The sequence below is a fragment of the Oryctolagus cuniculus genome, chromosome 13 (genome assembly GCF_051225735.1).
Source record: "Oryctolagus cuniculus isolate XC-2025 breed Fujian yellow rabbit chromosome 13, ASM5122573v1, whole genome shotgun sequence".
In the NCBI taxonomy this organism is placed as follows: domain Eukaryota; kingdom Metazoa; phylum Chordata; class Mammalia; order Lagomorpha; family Leporidae; genus Oryctolagus; species Oryctolagus cuniculus.
The window spans coordinates 50,798,244-50,813,852 of record NC_142879.1 but is presented as its reverse complement, the minus strand read 5'-3'; the positions used below and the strand labels follow the sequence as shown (position 1 = coordinate 50,813,852).

Genomic DNA, 15,609 nt, shown 5'->3' with positions numbered 1-15,609 from the left:
AACACCCTGCCGGAGACAGGGCCTTAAGTTAAATGAGGTAATTTGGGTGGACCCTAATCTAGTATGACAGGTACCCTCAAAGGAAGAGGAAATCAGGACACACAGAGAGAGAGAAAAAACCTTGTAAAGACACAGAGAGGGGTGGCCTCTGTGAGTCAACACGAGAGGCCTCACAGGAGCCGTGCTGACACCTTGATCCTGGACTTCTAGAAACCAGAGGCCGGCGCCGCGGCTCACTAGGCTAACCCTCCGCTTAGCGGCGCCGGCACACCGGGTTCTAGTCCCGGTCAGGGCGCCGGATTCTGTCCCGGTTGCCCCCCTTCCAGGCCAGCTCTCTGCTGTGGCCAGGGAGTGCAGTGGAGGATGGCCGGAGTGCTTGGGCCCTGCACCCCATGGGAGACCAGGAGAAGCACCTGGCTCCTGCCATCAGATCAGCACGGTGCTGATTGGAGGGTGAACCAATGGCAAAAGAAGACCTTTCTCTCTTCTCTCTCTCTGTCCACTCTGCCTGTCAAAAAAAAAAAAAAAAAAAAAAAAAAAAAAAGAATCCAGAACCATCCGACAATAACTTTTTATTGCTCAAGTCACCAGTTCCTGGTATTTTATTGTGATAGCCCTGGTAGACTAATGCTTGTCATATCTGTGAAACATTGAAAATATCATGATTTAAATGCCCTATGAGTGGGTGTTTGGGACAGCACCTAAGCCACTGTTTGGGGTGCCTGCATGTGAATCCTGATTCCAGTTTCCTGCTAATGTGCACCCTGGGAGGCAGCACGTGAGAGCTCAAATACTTCAGTCCCGGCCACCCTTGTGAGAGACCTGGATTGAATTCCCAGCTCCTGATTTTGGCCTGGCCCAGGTATAGCTGTTGAGGGCATTTGGGGAATGAAACATTGGATGGCTCTTTCTCTGTCAGTCTCTCTCTGACTCTCAAATAAAACAAAAAAGAAAAAATTTTAATGCTCCACGGCTGATGACTGCACTTTTAACTTGTTTGGAAAGATGGTTTTTATAGGCTGATTAAGAATTCAAGAGGGTCAGTGCTATAGCACAGCAGGTTAAGCAGCTGCTTGTAGTGCTGGTATCCCATATAGGTATCGGTTCATGTCCCAGCTGTTCCACTTCCAATCCAGCTCCCTGATGATGTTCCTGGGAAAGCAGCAGAAGATGGCCAAGTACTTGGGCTCCTGCACTCACATAAGTGACCTGGATGAAGCTCCTGGCTCCTAGCTTTGGCCTGGCCCAGCCCTGGCCAATGTAGCCATTTGGGGATTGAACCAGTGGAAGAACTCTCTCTCTATATCCCTCTATATATCCCTCTGTAACTCTGCCTTTCATAAGATTTAAATCTTTTTTTTTTTTAATTTTTTTTTGACAGGCAGAGTGGACAGTGAGATAGAGAGAGACAGAGAGAAAGGTCTTCCTTTGCCGTTGGTTCACCCTCCAATGGCCGCCGCGGCCAGCACACTGCGGCTGGCGCACCGCACTGATCCGATGACAGGAGCCAGGTACTTATCCTGGTCTCCCATGGGGTGCAGGGCCCAAGCACTTGGGCCATCCTCCACTGCCCTCCTGGGCCACAGCAGAGAGCTGGCCTGGAAGAGGGGCAACCGGGACAGAATCCGGCGCCCCGACCGGGACTAGAACCCGGTGTGCCAGCGCCGCAAGGCGTAGGATTCTCCTAGTGAGCTGCGGCGCTGGCCCAAGATTTAAATCTTAAAAAAAAAGAATTTAAAGGTCCTCAATTCCTTTTATCCATCCGGTACTTTATGGATGCGTCCCTTGTCTGCAGAAATAGTTCCTCTCCATGTGCACATTCACACAGCAGCACACATGCGCGCTCTCCCCCTGCTATGGACAGGGCTCCCTGATGCCAGAGACTGTGCCTCATTGATCCTGTGTTGGGTTCACAGGTGCTTAGTCAATACATTACTTAGTGAACAACACATTTATATTTTGATGCCTTGGATACATGGGCATATTTAGATACAAAGGCACCATACACAGACACTACATGGGACCATATGGCCAAGTAGTCATGTAGAGTGGTAGATCCCATATTTCTACGTCTCCATTGTATGATTCTCTCCAATTGTCTTTGGGTAAGGCTCTTTTTCCATATCAGATGTCACATATGTTGGACACGTGTTTGAATGTGAAATTTCAGTATCCAAGGTCGTACAGTAGGACACATTAGCCTTCTAATGTTCATCACTGTAAAATGCTTGCCACATGATGTTTCCTTTCTTTTTGCTACTTGAAATATTTCACAAACTGTCTACACTGGATGTGCCTCCAATGCCAGAACCGTGCTCACCTGGATCTGCTGCAGGATGTTCTTGAGCTGAACGAGAAACTCCTTAGCTTCTTTTGCCTTATCTGAAACTCCATTTAAGGCCTGAGATAGTTGTGCCTGAAAGAGATGTCACATATTAGAAACAGGAACTAGGCACTATAGGCACACAATTTGCACTTTATCAGTACAGCTTGTAGGAGGGGATGGAACTGATCCCACACATAAACAGTCCTGCCACTGACTCCTGGTCCTTCCATAGATGCTGAGGTTTCCAGCAGCAGCAGGTAAGTATTTATTGGCCTATACTCTTCTATCTGGATGCCAACACTGGTTAGTGGCAAGGAGCACTCCCTGATTGATTGACGCCAACAGTCCTGCCCCTGATGTACACTCTTCAAAAAGCTGCAACAGCCAGGGCTAGGCCAGGATGAAGCCAGGAGCCCCGATCTCCACCTCAGTTTCCCACGTGAGTGTCAGGGACCTAAGTACTTGGACCATATTTTGCCTTCCCAAATGCATCAGCAGGACGTTGGATTGGAAGGGAAGTAGCCGGGACTTGAACTGAACCTGCATCTCAAACAGCAGCTTGACCCACTGTGCAACTCCTGCTGCTGAGTGTGATTCTTTTTTTTTTTTTTTTTTTTTTTTTGACAGGCAGAGTGGACAGTGAGAGAAAGGTCTTCCTTTTGCCATTGGTTCACCCTCCAATGGCCGCCGCGGCTGGCGCGCTGCGGCCGGTGCACCGCACTGATCCGATGGCAGGAGGCAGATGCTTATCCTGGTCTCCCATGGGGTGCAGGGCCCAAGTACTTGGGCCATCCTCCACTGCACTCCCTGGCCACAGCAGAGAGCTGGCCTGGAAGAGGGGCAACCGGGACAGAATCCAGCGCCCCGACCAGGACTAGAACCCGGTGTGCCGGCGCCGCAAGGCGGAGGATTAGCCTAGTGAGCCGCAGCGCTGGCCTAATCACAGGGATTTTCAAAGTGAAGTTTTCCAGTGTTTGGAAAAGAATAGCAGCCCTATCCCCACGGAGGCTGGGCCTGGTCCTTCCTGTGTCAGTCAGTTCTGCTGCTGTAACAGAATACCACGGTGTCTTAAACAAGGACATTTACTTCTCACACTTCTAGAGGCTGGAAGTCTGAGTTGAGTGTGTCAGCGTCGTTTAGCTCCTGGTGAGGGCCCTATGCCTGGCTAAGTACTCACATGGCCTTTCCTTGGTACATGCATGCAGACAGATCTCTGCTCTCTCTTCCTCTTTTTGTAAGGGCATTAATCATGGGGCCTCCACCCTCATGACCTCATCTAAATCTAATTACCTCCTAATGGCCTCACCTCCTAATAGCATGTTGAGGATTAGAGCTTCAACATAAGGGTTTTTGGGGGACACAAACATTCGGTCCATTGCATCTCCCTAAGAGGGAGTGTACAATTCACTGATTTCTATATGTCTTGATGGCCTTTTTCTTTTGTCTCTATTCCTAGCCAATAGTGCAATACAAAAGAGGCGCTAAAAATATACTCCTTGGCTAAATAAAAAGCAAAACGAGAACTTGCCTAGAGCTGCAAGCTGAGTGGGATAGATTCCAGTAGATCCATCACCCTGCCTTCATCTTCCCTGAGTAGTAGACAATCTTGCCTCTACTTAAGAGGCTGCGTGAGTGAGGGGCTTGTGCCATCTGTCCAACACCAGGGGCCAACATGGCTCTGCCCAGCCAACATTGGCCTTCTGGCAGCCCAACCCTCCCCACAGCCTGCTGACCTGCTTCCTCCTTGGAGAAAAGGCAAGGAGCTTAGCAAAGGACCCAATAAGAGAGGGGTTTTGAAGGAGATCTGTGACCTCAGGCAGATGCCTGGTTGAAAGGAGAAACGTCTAATAGCTTGGTGGACACTGCTTCTAGGCCAACAGGCTCTCCACCTGGATTCCCTTCTGCTGCCTCATTAAACCCATCTGGAGAGGTCTTTTGAGTACAACTGATCGCACCAGGGCCAACAATGTGTTCAGCTGCCTGAGGGCTCCTATGCCCTGATTTGCTGGCCTTGATGGGCAGTGTGAAGACCAGGCACTGTTGAGGGATGTCCTATCAAGTCCACAATGACCCTCACGCCCACCCCAGATCCTACCCATGTGAAATGGTCTCTGTTCTGTAGTGTTAGGATTACCCAGGAAAGTACAGAACGTTAAAGACAAAGAAACTTGGCTGGCGCCGTGGCTCACTAGGCTAATCCTCCGCCTGCAGCACCAGCACCCCTGGGTTCCAGTCTCGGTTGGGGCGCCGGATTCTGTCCCGGTTGTTCCTCTTCCAGTCTAGCTCTCTGCTGTGGCCCAGGAAGGCAGTGGAGGATGGCCCAAGTGCTTGGGCCCTGCACCCGCATGGGAGACCAGGAGGAATCACCTGGCTCCTGGCTTTGGATCAGCGCAGGGCCGGCCAAGGCGGCCATTTGGGGGGTGAACCAATGGAAGGAAGACCTTTCTCTCTGTCTCTCTCTCTCACTGTCTAACTCTGCCTGTCAAAAAAAAAAAAAAAAAAAAAGATGAAGAAACTTAAAATGATATATCCATATTCTCTCATTTTACACACAAGGAAGCTGAGTTTCTAGCAAAATGTGTATCTAGGAAAGTTCCAATGGATGGGCAAAATTTTAAATAAATTTTTTAAAAAGTGAAAAGCACTTTTAAAATGTTCACCTGTAAAGGAGCAGTCAAGTACAAACGTGCATATCAGCATGCCTGCTGTACAGCTAACACTTAGAATTGTTTGTAGACATTTTCCTTTCACTTAAAGGGTTTCTGTGACCTTGTCTAAGATCATATAGCTCCTAAAAGCCATTCTTTTTTAAATCTGAAAGGGCTAGAAACTGTGGCAAATGACTGCCCAAACTGTTGCTTGAAGGGCACAGAGAAGTAAGGCCCTTGATAATACATTGTCTAGCTATTTGAGTGCAGTTAACACCACCCACTAATGTTTGAGGAAACATTTATCATCCGTGATATTCTCCTTTTGGGCACTATAAACCGTACTGCTAAACTAGAATAGGCAAGGCTCCCAACAGAATCACAGCCCCCACAACTGGCAGGTCTTGGGACCAGGGCTTTTCACACGCCTTGGTGGAGACAGTGTCCAAGTACTTGATGACCACTGCTTAAAGGTTACTCCAGGGAAGTGAATCCTGCCTATCCCAATAATCTCCTGGTCATGTCATTTCTCCGCTCAACAATGCCCTGCCCTCCCCACAGAGCCAAGGTCCAGCTACTTAGCTCAGGACCCGAAGCTCTTTCTGTTCCTGCCCTCTCCAGCATTACCTCCCAGCCTCTCCATGTGGTCTCCACCCTTCACTCTGGAACCATCAGACCACCCCATTCTGTCCTCCTCCCTGCCTTGGTTTTGCTGCCCTTTCTGCCTTTGATGGTCTCCCTCTACTGCTTTGCCCATTGTTGTCTGTTATCATCCCATTGATCTCAAATGCCCCCTCCCCTTGAAGCTTTTGTTGCTCTCCCCAAATGAAGTATGTCCTTTGACCTCCCGGAACAAGGTCTGGCTTCAAGACACATCCCGCTGTCCTTAGAGAACTGATCCAGGGAGCTGCATCAGCTCCCTGTCCTGTGCCCTGACTCCACACCCACAGGCACTGCCCTGAGCAACTCTATATACCATGTAGTAAGCAGCGTGGGGCCTGACACACGGAATGTGTTCCATAAATACTTGCGTCAGAGAATTGATTTAGCTCTAGGTTTTGTTTAATTCCCTCGAGCTATTCGGTTCTCAGTCCTCTCACACACCAGGCATAAATGAAATGGCCATGTGGTCACTCCCTACCCGCTGTTTCTGGGGCACAAAGAGCCACATGGTGCTGGGCACCGGCAGTCTGATCCTACCCTGTGCACTGACATGCTTTTCACCACTCCTGGGATGTAACTATTTCCAAGTTAACTGCTACCACTGATCTGGCCCAAGTATAGTCACACAAGATAGAACTTCTAAAGCCCCCTACTCCCTGTCTCTATCTGAACACTGCAGGGTCCCCCCACAGGCCCTGCTGAGTAACCTGCCAACAGTTGCAAGAACCCTGCTCCAGCCAGCAAAGACCAACTTTGTTTTTCAGTTTTCTCTGAACTGCCAGCCTTGGGCTCCAAGAGCCTGGTAATATGACAGCCTAAATCGGATCTCGGAGCTGTGGGGCTGAGCCTTGATTGCCTTTACGATTAAAGCAGATGTAGCAACAGTCCTGAGCCTGGAAGGCAAAGCAGGAAACCGCAGAGTCCTTGAAGACAACCTACAGGGACAGAAAATGAGGCAGCTACATGAAAGTCCTGGGGGCAGGGAAAGAATAGGACCAAGCAGGGCCTGAGAGGGGGACTTGGAACAGACCCCTGCCCCACGAGGTAGTGGCAGCCACGCCTCCTGGATTCCCAAACCCCCACAGGTGTCCCCCTTCCCTGTTAGTTCCCAGGTTCCAGTTCCCATCTCTAAGGGCTAAGGTGTACAGCCTTTGCTCCCTGTGTGTGGTACAAGAGATTGTCCTGAGAGGTATGGTGGAGAAGGGTGGGCCCCTGAACAGGAGTCCATAGAGGGAGGGATCAGCTTAGTGTTTGCTGAGGGTCGCATCGAGGAGGGTAGGCCCCTGCCTTGCTGGCCTGAGGGTTACAGGCTACAGGGATCTCTGCCAGAAGAAAGGGTCTTTGGCAGAACTGGGAGCCGGGATTGACCCAGGCAGCCTCTCTCTTCAGTGGCTGCTCAGAGCTGGGATCCCTTGAAGCAAAGCAGCTCAGAAGATGAGCCTCTGTCCACTGGCTCCCTGTGTTAGAGTCACAGAACTGATAAAGACGAGAGATGGATTTGAATGATGCTTGTTATTTGCTGACCTGATATTCTGTTCAACACAGCAAAGCAGCTTCCAACCTCCTGAACCTCTACAGGGAGGCCACTGCCATAGCTCTGTCAACACAGAAGAATCCATTAGCTCTGAAGACACCATGACCTTTCACTGCCCCCATCCAGGGCTGGTGCAAAGGAAGATAATATTCTGAGAGGATCGACCTTTCCTTAAGTCCCCAGACCCATCTGTCATGGATTCTAATGGTATACACTGATCCTGGACTTAAAACATGTATCTCCCAATAAACCCATCATTAGTTGAAAATATCATGAGTCCAAAATGCATTTAGGGGCACCACCATGGCTCACTTGGTTAATCCTCCGCCTGCGGCGCCGGCATCCCATATGTGCGCCAGGTTCTAGTCTCGGTTGCTCTTCTTCCAGGCCGGCTCTCTGCTGTGGCCCGGGAAGGCAGTGGAGGATGGCCCAGGTGCTTGGGCCCTGTACCCCATGGGAGACCAGGAAGAAGCTCCTGGCTCCTGGCTTTGGATAGGTGTAGTTCCGGCCGTAGCAGCCATTTGGGGAGTGAACCAACGGAAAGAAGACCTTTCTCCCTTTCTCTCACTGTCTAAATCTATCTGTCAAACAAATTTTTAAAAAAGAAGAAGAAAATGAACTCCCCACAGTTTCTACTTCGACTGGCAGCTGGGGTTATGAGTTAGTTATCAAGAAAAGATCCACCCACAACACCAACATCTACCAACAAAGCTCCACCTGCAGAGGACAGGATGGTGGATCTTGCTGAAAGTGATGTCATTCTTATTCCACAGGGCCAAACTCTGGCTACCTGAACCCAGCCACAGGCTGGAGTTAGTGGCCTCTGGGATAAGATCAACAGCAACTGGGGATTGCCTATCAATAGCAACAACGCTACCAATTGACAAATCACTAAGCACTAAGCTCTTTCCATGCCTAATTCAGTTGATCCTTTACAACCTATCAGGGAGATGCTGTGTCATCCCCATGTTACAGGAGAGGGGACCCAGGCTTAGAGAACTGAAATAATCTGCTCAAGGTAACACAGCTAGTAAGTGGTGGAGCCAAGACTCAAACGCAGGTTTTCTGGAATCCAAAGCTCATGCTCTTTACACTCAGTTACACTGCCCTGTATATACTCAGCTAACATGGGTGGAGGACAAGGCCTGTTTTTCCATCAAAATCCCTCAGATTTATGGCTGATGGGCCAGGGCAGTCCTCCGTCTTCTAGCTGCATCTTTGCTTCCCAACAGAGCCCTGTCCCTGGCGTTCTGCACGCTCAGCAGGCTGCCTGTGTGCCAACAGGGGCTTTGTCAGATCTGGGCTCCACTCTCTGCCCCTCTAAGATTTCAAATGTGCAGCTGCCTAGGGAATTGCTACCACAGTCACTTCCCGATCATGGACAAAGCAATGCTGCTGTCATCCTGGGCTATGAGCCTGGGCAGCAGTGAAACCCAGAAGCCCTCGCCATGGGAGAAGGATACACTGCACTGATCAACACTTCCTCCCTGCTCTACCCAACACAGAGCAGGGTGTAGAGGGAAGAAAGGAGTACCGGCCGGCGCCGCGGCTCACTAGGCTAATCCTCCGCCTAGCGGCGCCGGCACACCGGGTTCTAGTCCCGGTCGGGGCGCCAGGTTCTGTCCCGGCTGTCCCTCTTCCAGGCCAGCTCTCTGCTGTGGCCAGGGAGTGCAGTGGAGGATGGCCCAGGTGCTTGGGCCCTGCACCCCATGGGAGACCAGGAAAAGCACCTGGCTCCTGGCTCCTGCCATCGGATCAGCGCGGTGCGCCGGCCGCAGCGCGCCGGCCGCGGCGGCCATTGGAGGGTGAACCAACGGCAAAGGAAGACCTTTCTCTCTGTCTCTCTCTCACTGTCCACTCTGCCTGTCAAAAAAAAAATATATATATATAAAAAAAAGAAAGGAGTACCAAGAGTACCTTGGACATCAGTGTAGCCCCATTGAACACGGGTCCTTATACAGCTGAGGGTGGGAGGGACAAAGTCAGACTGTGGTTCTTAGAAAGATGTAAGTGTTCAGGTTCACTAGCCATCAGGGAAATGCAAATAGAAACCACAATGAGGTTTCACCTCACCTGTTAGAACTGGTATCATTCAAAAATCAAAAAATAGGGGTCTGTGCTGGTTAACACACTGGCCTGAAGCACCGGCATCACATATGGGGCCGCTTCAAGATCCAGCTGCTCCACTTCCTATCCAGCTCTCTGCTATGGTCTGGGAAAGCAGTAGAAGATGGCCTAATTCCTTGGGCACCTGTACCTACGTGGGAGACCCAGAAGAAGCTCCTGGCTCCTGGTTCCTGGCTTCAGATCAATACAACTCCAGCCATTGCGGCAAACTGGGGAGTGAACCAGCGGATGGAAGACCTCTCTCTCTTTCTCTTTCTCTCTCTCTCTCTCTGCCTATTCTCTCCTCTCTGTGTAACTCTGACTTTCAAATAAATAAATAAAATAAATAATAAAAAATCAAAATAACAAATGCTAGTGAGTATGTGGTGAAATAGGTACCTTAATGAACTGTTGGTGGGAATGTAAACTAGTACAACCACTATGAAAAACAGTATAGAGATTCCTAAAGAGTTTGAAAATATAATTACCATATGACAAAGCCATCCCAATCTTGAGAATTTACCTAGAGGAAATGAAATTAGCAAATGAAAGAGTTATTTGTACCCCCATGTTTATAACAGTTCAATTCACAATGGCTAAGATATGGAATCAACCCAGATGTCCATCAACTGATGGCTGGATAAATAAAATGTGGTACATACACATCTTGAATAATGCTCATTCATAAAAAAGAATGAAATCCTGATATTGCAAGAAAATGGATAAAACTGGAGACCATTACGCTCAGTGAAATAAGTCAGACCCAAAAAGACAAATATGTTTCTCTGATTTGCAGTAGCTAATATATAGAGTATAAAACAAACAAAAATTATGTTTCTATGTGGGAGCAAACTGTTGAAATATTTACTTAATGTATGCTAAACTGATCTGTATATAAAGAGAATCGAAAATGAATCTTGATGTGAATGGAAGGGGAGAGGGAGTGAGAAAGGGGAGGGTTGCGGGTGGGAGGGACGTTATGGGGGGGAAGCCACTGTAATCTATAAGCTGTACTTTGAAAATTTATATTAATTAAATAAAAGTTAAAAACAAACAAACAAACAAAAACCCAGAATATATAAGAGTGAAACTTACATCTTATGATTTGCTAATCATTTATAGCCCTTGGCTATATTCCTGTGGGACAGCGGTTTTTCTACTTTTCAGTTGTCAAACACTTTATTTGGTGGACTATTATGCCTATGATTATAAAGTAAATTCAAAGTATGTTATTGCAAAAATTAAAAAGAAAGAAAGGAAGGAGGAGGGAGGGAGGAAAGGAGGGTAGGGAGGGAAGAAGGGAGGGGAGTGTTCTTATGTTTTTAGGCAGCCTGAGCAAGACCTCTCCATCACCACCACCACCCAGACTTCCACCAGAGGCCTCCACAGTGCTGAGCCTGGAAAAGCTATGTGGCATTGTTCACGATCCAGAGGTGCTTCTCAGTGTAACCCACCCCTGGGCCAGCCTTAACAGCAGGTGTTTGGGGTTGACTGTGTACACAAAAGTCACATGCTGAATTCCTAACACTCAGAACCTCACAATAGGACTATTCTTGAAGATAGGGTCAGACCCCTTCAAAACAGGATGGCATAGGAGTGGCCAGATGGAGGGGGGAGACTCCCTTCTCACAGCGGGGTTCAGATGAAGACCCTTAACTACTGAGAAGAGCAGAGGATGGCCAGGAATGAAGACAGTGGAACCACAAGCTGGCCAACTGGACTCAGAATTCCCCAGACACTCTCTCCTGAGTAGGACTTAGTATACACAAACGTGATCAAGGTGCTGTGTTGCCTGGAAGCCCAGGTGAAGCCCAAGCCTTGAGAGCAGAAGAAAGTTGGTGGTCCCTGGCCTGCCAGACCCTGTCCAGAGCCCTGCTGGGTGTTCAAACATAAACGCAGGGGGTCAGGGCCTGAATTCAAAGCCCAATTTACAATATCAGGTGTCTTCCCCTCTTCCTGTCCTTCCTGTGAATAGGGGTCAGGACACACAGTCCACAGGTTTGAATGACAGCATGCATGGAAAGCCCTGGGCTCTGGACTATACTGAATTTAATGAGGCTCCGGTGAACCTGCCTGACACAACTGGGGACTGTTGTTTCCCTGCTGTTAATCATCCACTGGTCCTTCTTACCAGGATCCAGAATTTTCTTTGAAATACTGCCTTTCCCCTACCATCTGGTAGTGCTGAAATCAGGGCCCCAGTACCATTGCCTGCACCCAGACAAGGGACAGGCCATGACCCCATCTAGGCCAGCAGGATACCACCTGCCAGTGCTTGAATGTGGCATATCCCACATAGGTCATGTGTTGGAAGCTTCATCCCCAGTGTGATGATGTGAGAGGTGGTGGAATCTTCTAGAGATGGGGACTAGTAGAGGTGCCTAGGTTATTGGAGGTGTTGCCCTCAAAAGGAACTAAAGTAGTCCTGAGGGCTGCTGCTGTGGCATAGGGGTAAAGCCGCCACGTGCAGTGTTGGCGTCCCATATGGGCACCGAGTTGAGTCCCGGCTGCTCCACTTCTGATCCAGCTCTCTGCTATGGCCTGGGAAAGCAGTGGAAGATGGCCCAAGTGCTTGGGCCCCTGCACCTGCATGGGAGACCCAGAAGAAGCTCCTGGCTCCTGGGTTTGGATCAGCACAGCTCCGGCCATTGTGGCCAATTGGGGAGTGAACCAGCGGATGGAAGACCTCTCTCTCTCTCTGCCTCTCCTTCCCTCTGTTTACCTCTGACTTGCAAATAAATAAATAAATAAATCTTTTAAAAAATAAATAAACTAACCTTGGTTAGTTTTCAAGGGTGGGTTGTTACAGAAAGAGCAAGACTGGGCCGGCACCATGGCTCACTAGGCTAATCCTCTGCCTGCGGTGCCAGCATCCCGGGTTCTAGTCCCGGTTGGGGCGCCAGTTCTATCCTGGTTGCTCCTTTTCCGGTCCAGCTCTCTGCTGTGGCCCGGGAAGGCAGTGGAGGATGGCCCAAGTGCTTGGGCCCTGCACCCGCATGGGAGACCAGGAGGAAGCACCTGGCTCCTGGCTTCGGATTGGCGCAGCGCCGACCGTGGCGGCCACTTGGGGGGTGAACCAATGGAAAAGGAAGACCTTTCTCTCTGTCTGTCTCTCTCTCACTGTCTAACTCTGCCTGTCAAAAAAATTTAATTAAAAAAAAAAAAAAAGAGCAAGACTGCTTCCTCCCAAGTTACTGGCTCTCTGTCTCACCACAAGACCCCTCTCACACATGCATATGCTGTGATGTCAGCCACCAGAGGCCAAACTAATAGGGCCTCCCAATCTGAACTTTCAGCCTCCAAAACTGTGAATGGAACAAACCCATTTTTATATATATTACCCAGCTTCAGGTATTTTGTTATAGCAATGGAAAACAGACCAATACACCACCTCCTTGGAATTAAAAATTGAGCAAAGATCAAGGAGGTTTGGAAAGATTGGCAGTTGTGTAGCACCACCCACCTAACACTCCGCCTCCTTCCCCTAGTTCAAGTCTCCATTCTCTCCAGCTAACCCTGGCATCTAAGATCCATGGGAGAGCAATCTGGCCGAATAGTTTAACAGGGTATAAAGAAACAATTGGCTTAACCTGCCTGGGTTAGTAACTTAATTTTCTTTCCATTGCCAGCTCTTTTATTTCATTTCTCCACCCAAAGTAACCATTACTGGAACATTAACAAATGATTAATATTATTATATGTTATACCTTGAATTCTCCCACAAATATCCACATGTTGAAATCCTAAGGCCGGCGCCACGGCTCACTAGGCTAATCCTCCACCTTGCGGCGCCGGCACACCGGGTTCTAGTCCCAATCGGGGCGCCGGATTCTGTCCCGGTTGCCCCTCTTCCAGGCCAGCTCTCTGCTGTGGCCAGGGAGTGCAGTGGAGGATGGCCCAAGTGCTTGGGCCCTGCACCCGCATGGGAGACCAGGAGAAGTACCTGGCTCCTGCCTTCGGATCAGCGCGGTGTGCCGGCCACAGCGCGCTGGCCGCGGTGTCCATTGGAGGGTGAACCAACGGCAAAGGAAGACCTTTCTCTCTGTCTCTCTCTCTCTCTCACTGTCCACCCTGCCTGTTAAAAAAAAAAAAAAAAAAATCCTACCCCTACTACCACAGAATGTGGCCTTATTTGCTAATGTAATCAATTAGGGTGAGCTCTTACTGGAGTAGAATGGGCTCTAATCCATTATAACTGGTGTCGTTACACAAAGGAGAAATTTGAACACAGACACACATGTACCCAGGGAGAAATCCATGTGAAGATTGGTGTTTTGCTGACATAAGCCAAGAAACCACCAGAAGCTAGGAGAGAGGCTTGAAACAAGGCCTTCCCTAGTGCTTTCAGCAGGAACCCAGGCCTGCCATACCTCAGTTTTGGACGTGCAAGCTGCAGAACTATGAGAGAATAAATTGATGTTGTTTTAAGCCCCTTCCTTTGTGGTAATTTGTTGTGCAACCTTAGAAGACTAACATAGGATGTATAACCTTTTCTTCTAGTAAGTCATTCTTTAATATATACATACATAAGATGGAATCATATCAAAAAATGGGCACTGAGTTACCAGAGAGGAGGCGAAGCAGGTGAAATTCCTATGCCTTCAGGCAAGAAGCTGAGGAGGACTGCAATGAACTGAGTGCCTTGAATGTCCGAAAGGTGCCTTCACTAACTTCATCTGACAGCATTGTTATATGACAACTAACTCAGTCTTAGCCATATAGTTCCAAATGGAACCCAGGTCTTTTATTTCAGTTCAAGTCCTCTTTCTACCGCATTAGTCAGTGATAGACCACAGAGTTGGTCCAAGCAAACCTGGAATAGATCTGTCTAGGCACGCATTCAATGTGATGTGGTCAACTGGCCTTGACAACAGCCAGTATGTTAATTAGGGCAGACGTTGCCTCCCGGTCCCACACAAGAGGGTGCAATGGTTAAGAGGGAATGGAAACAATTCCTTCCTTTCCCACCAATCCCAGCCTTGACCTGGCGATAATAATTGTGATCATCATTTTCCTTTACTGAGCACTTAATATGGGCTGTGCACTGTGTTAAGTCCTTCAACTGCATTCTCATCTACTAGGTCATCCCATGGCAAGTGGTAGAGTTTCAGGACTGAAAACTGGCAGCTAGTTTTTTTATTCCCTGCATTCTACTGCCTTGGTAGCACTAACAATTTCAGTAATGTCGGTCTAGTAAACTAAACAGTGTATTTTCTGGGCATGATGAAGTAGTACTAACTTCTAGGAAAAGTCACTGTAACATTTACCAGCTAGCTTCTGGCTTCTGACACCACTATCACATAAAGGGAGGGAAGGCAGGTGGGTGTGTAGCCTAGTGATTAGGACACCTACGTCCTGTATGAGAGAGCCTGGGTTCAAGTTCTAGCTCTACTCCAGATTCCAGCTTCCTGCTAATGCATACCTTGGGAGGCAGCAGGTGATGGCTCAAGTAGTTAGGTCCCTGGATCAAGTTCCTGGCTCCCAGCTTTGGCCCCAGCCCTAACTGTTTCAGGTATTTGGGGTGTGAACCAGTGGATGAGATGTCCCTCTCTCTGTCTCTCTCTCAAATAAATTAAATAAACTAATAAAAAGGAAAAAAAAGGAGAAGATAGCCACACTAATGGTTATTTTAAATATGGGTATTTCTTTTTAACACGAGCTCAGAAAATTCCTAATTTTTCATATTATCCCCTGAAATGACCTTTAATTTATCAATCACCCTGTTCTGTGATTCAACAGGTGCTTTTAAAGGACTGCAATGAAATCATAATTTATAGAATTGATATTAGAATACATTTTAGTGTTAAGTCCTATTCAATGTGGTCTATCTGGTGCTAGCTATTCTGTTGGGTCTGGACATACAAAGATAAGTAAGACCCAGCCCTTGCTCTCCAGTCACTCAAAGTACATGGTTATTTACATTTGTCATGTAAAAAGCTGCTTTTTAAAAAGAAAGGTATCTTGTCAGTCTCTGTTAGCTGTAAGACACCATGAGTAGAAATACAGAAAGTCTAGTCAAGATGGGATTTTATTTTTAAACCTGTCGAGAGTATAAGTATCTGGAAAGACCTTAAGAATATCCACTGGCAGAAAAGTAAAATGTGGCACAGCAAGTCATACTCGCACGAAGAAAGGTCAGAGACCAGAGAGCAACCCAGCTCATGCTCTGATCGCACAAGCCTGGGGTAGACTGCCAGGTGCGCAGAGCCTATTGACCAGAATCCTAACTTTCCAAGGTACCTGGGCTATCTGCTGAACAAAGCCAGGTGAGGTGCTCCTCACCTGGGAACCAATGCTGGAGTAGAATGCGATTTAGGATTTAGGATTAAGGA

General features: G+C 48.3%; 1 protein-coding gene across 2 annotated transcripts in view; it reads right to left on the bottom strand.

The window, feature by feature from the left end:
- TRIM67 (tripartite motif containing 67) overlaps window positions 1-15,609 on the bottom strand; it is a 46,936-nt gene that overhangs the window by 19,583 nt on the left and 11,744 nt on the right. For both annotated transcript variants that reach the window (XM_008268263.5, XM_002717376.6), the window contains exon 3: window positions 2,321-2,416. In XM_008268263.5, coding sequence (XP_008266485.1) covers window positions 2,321-2,416 — 96 coding nt within the window. The remainder of the gene's footprint in view (window positions 1-2,320; window positions 2,417-15,609) is intronic.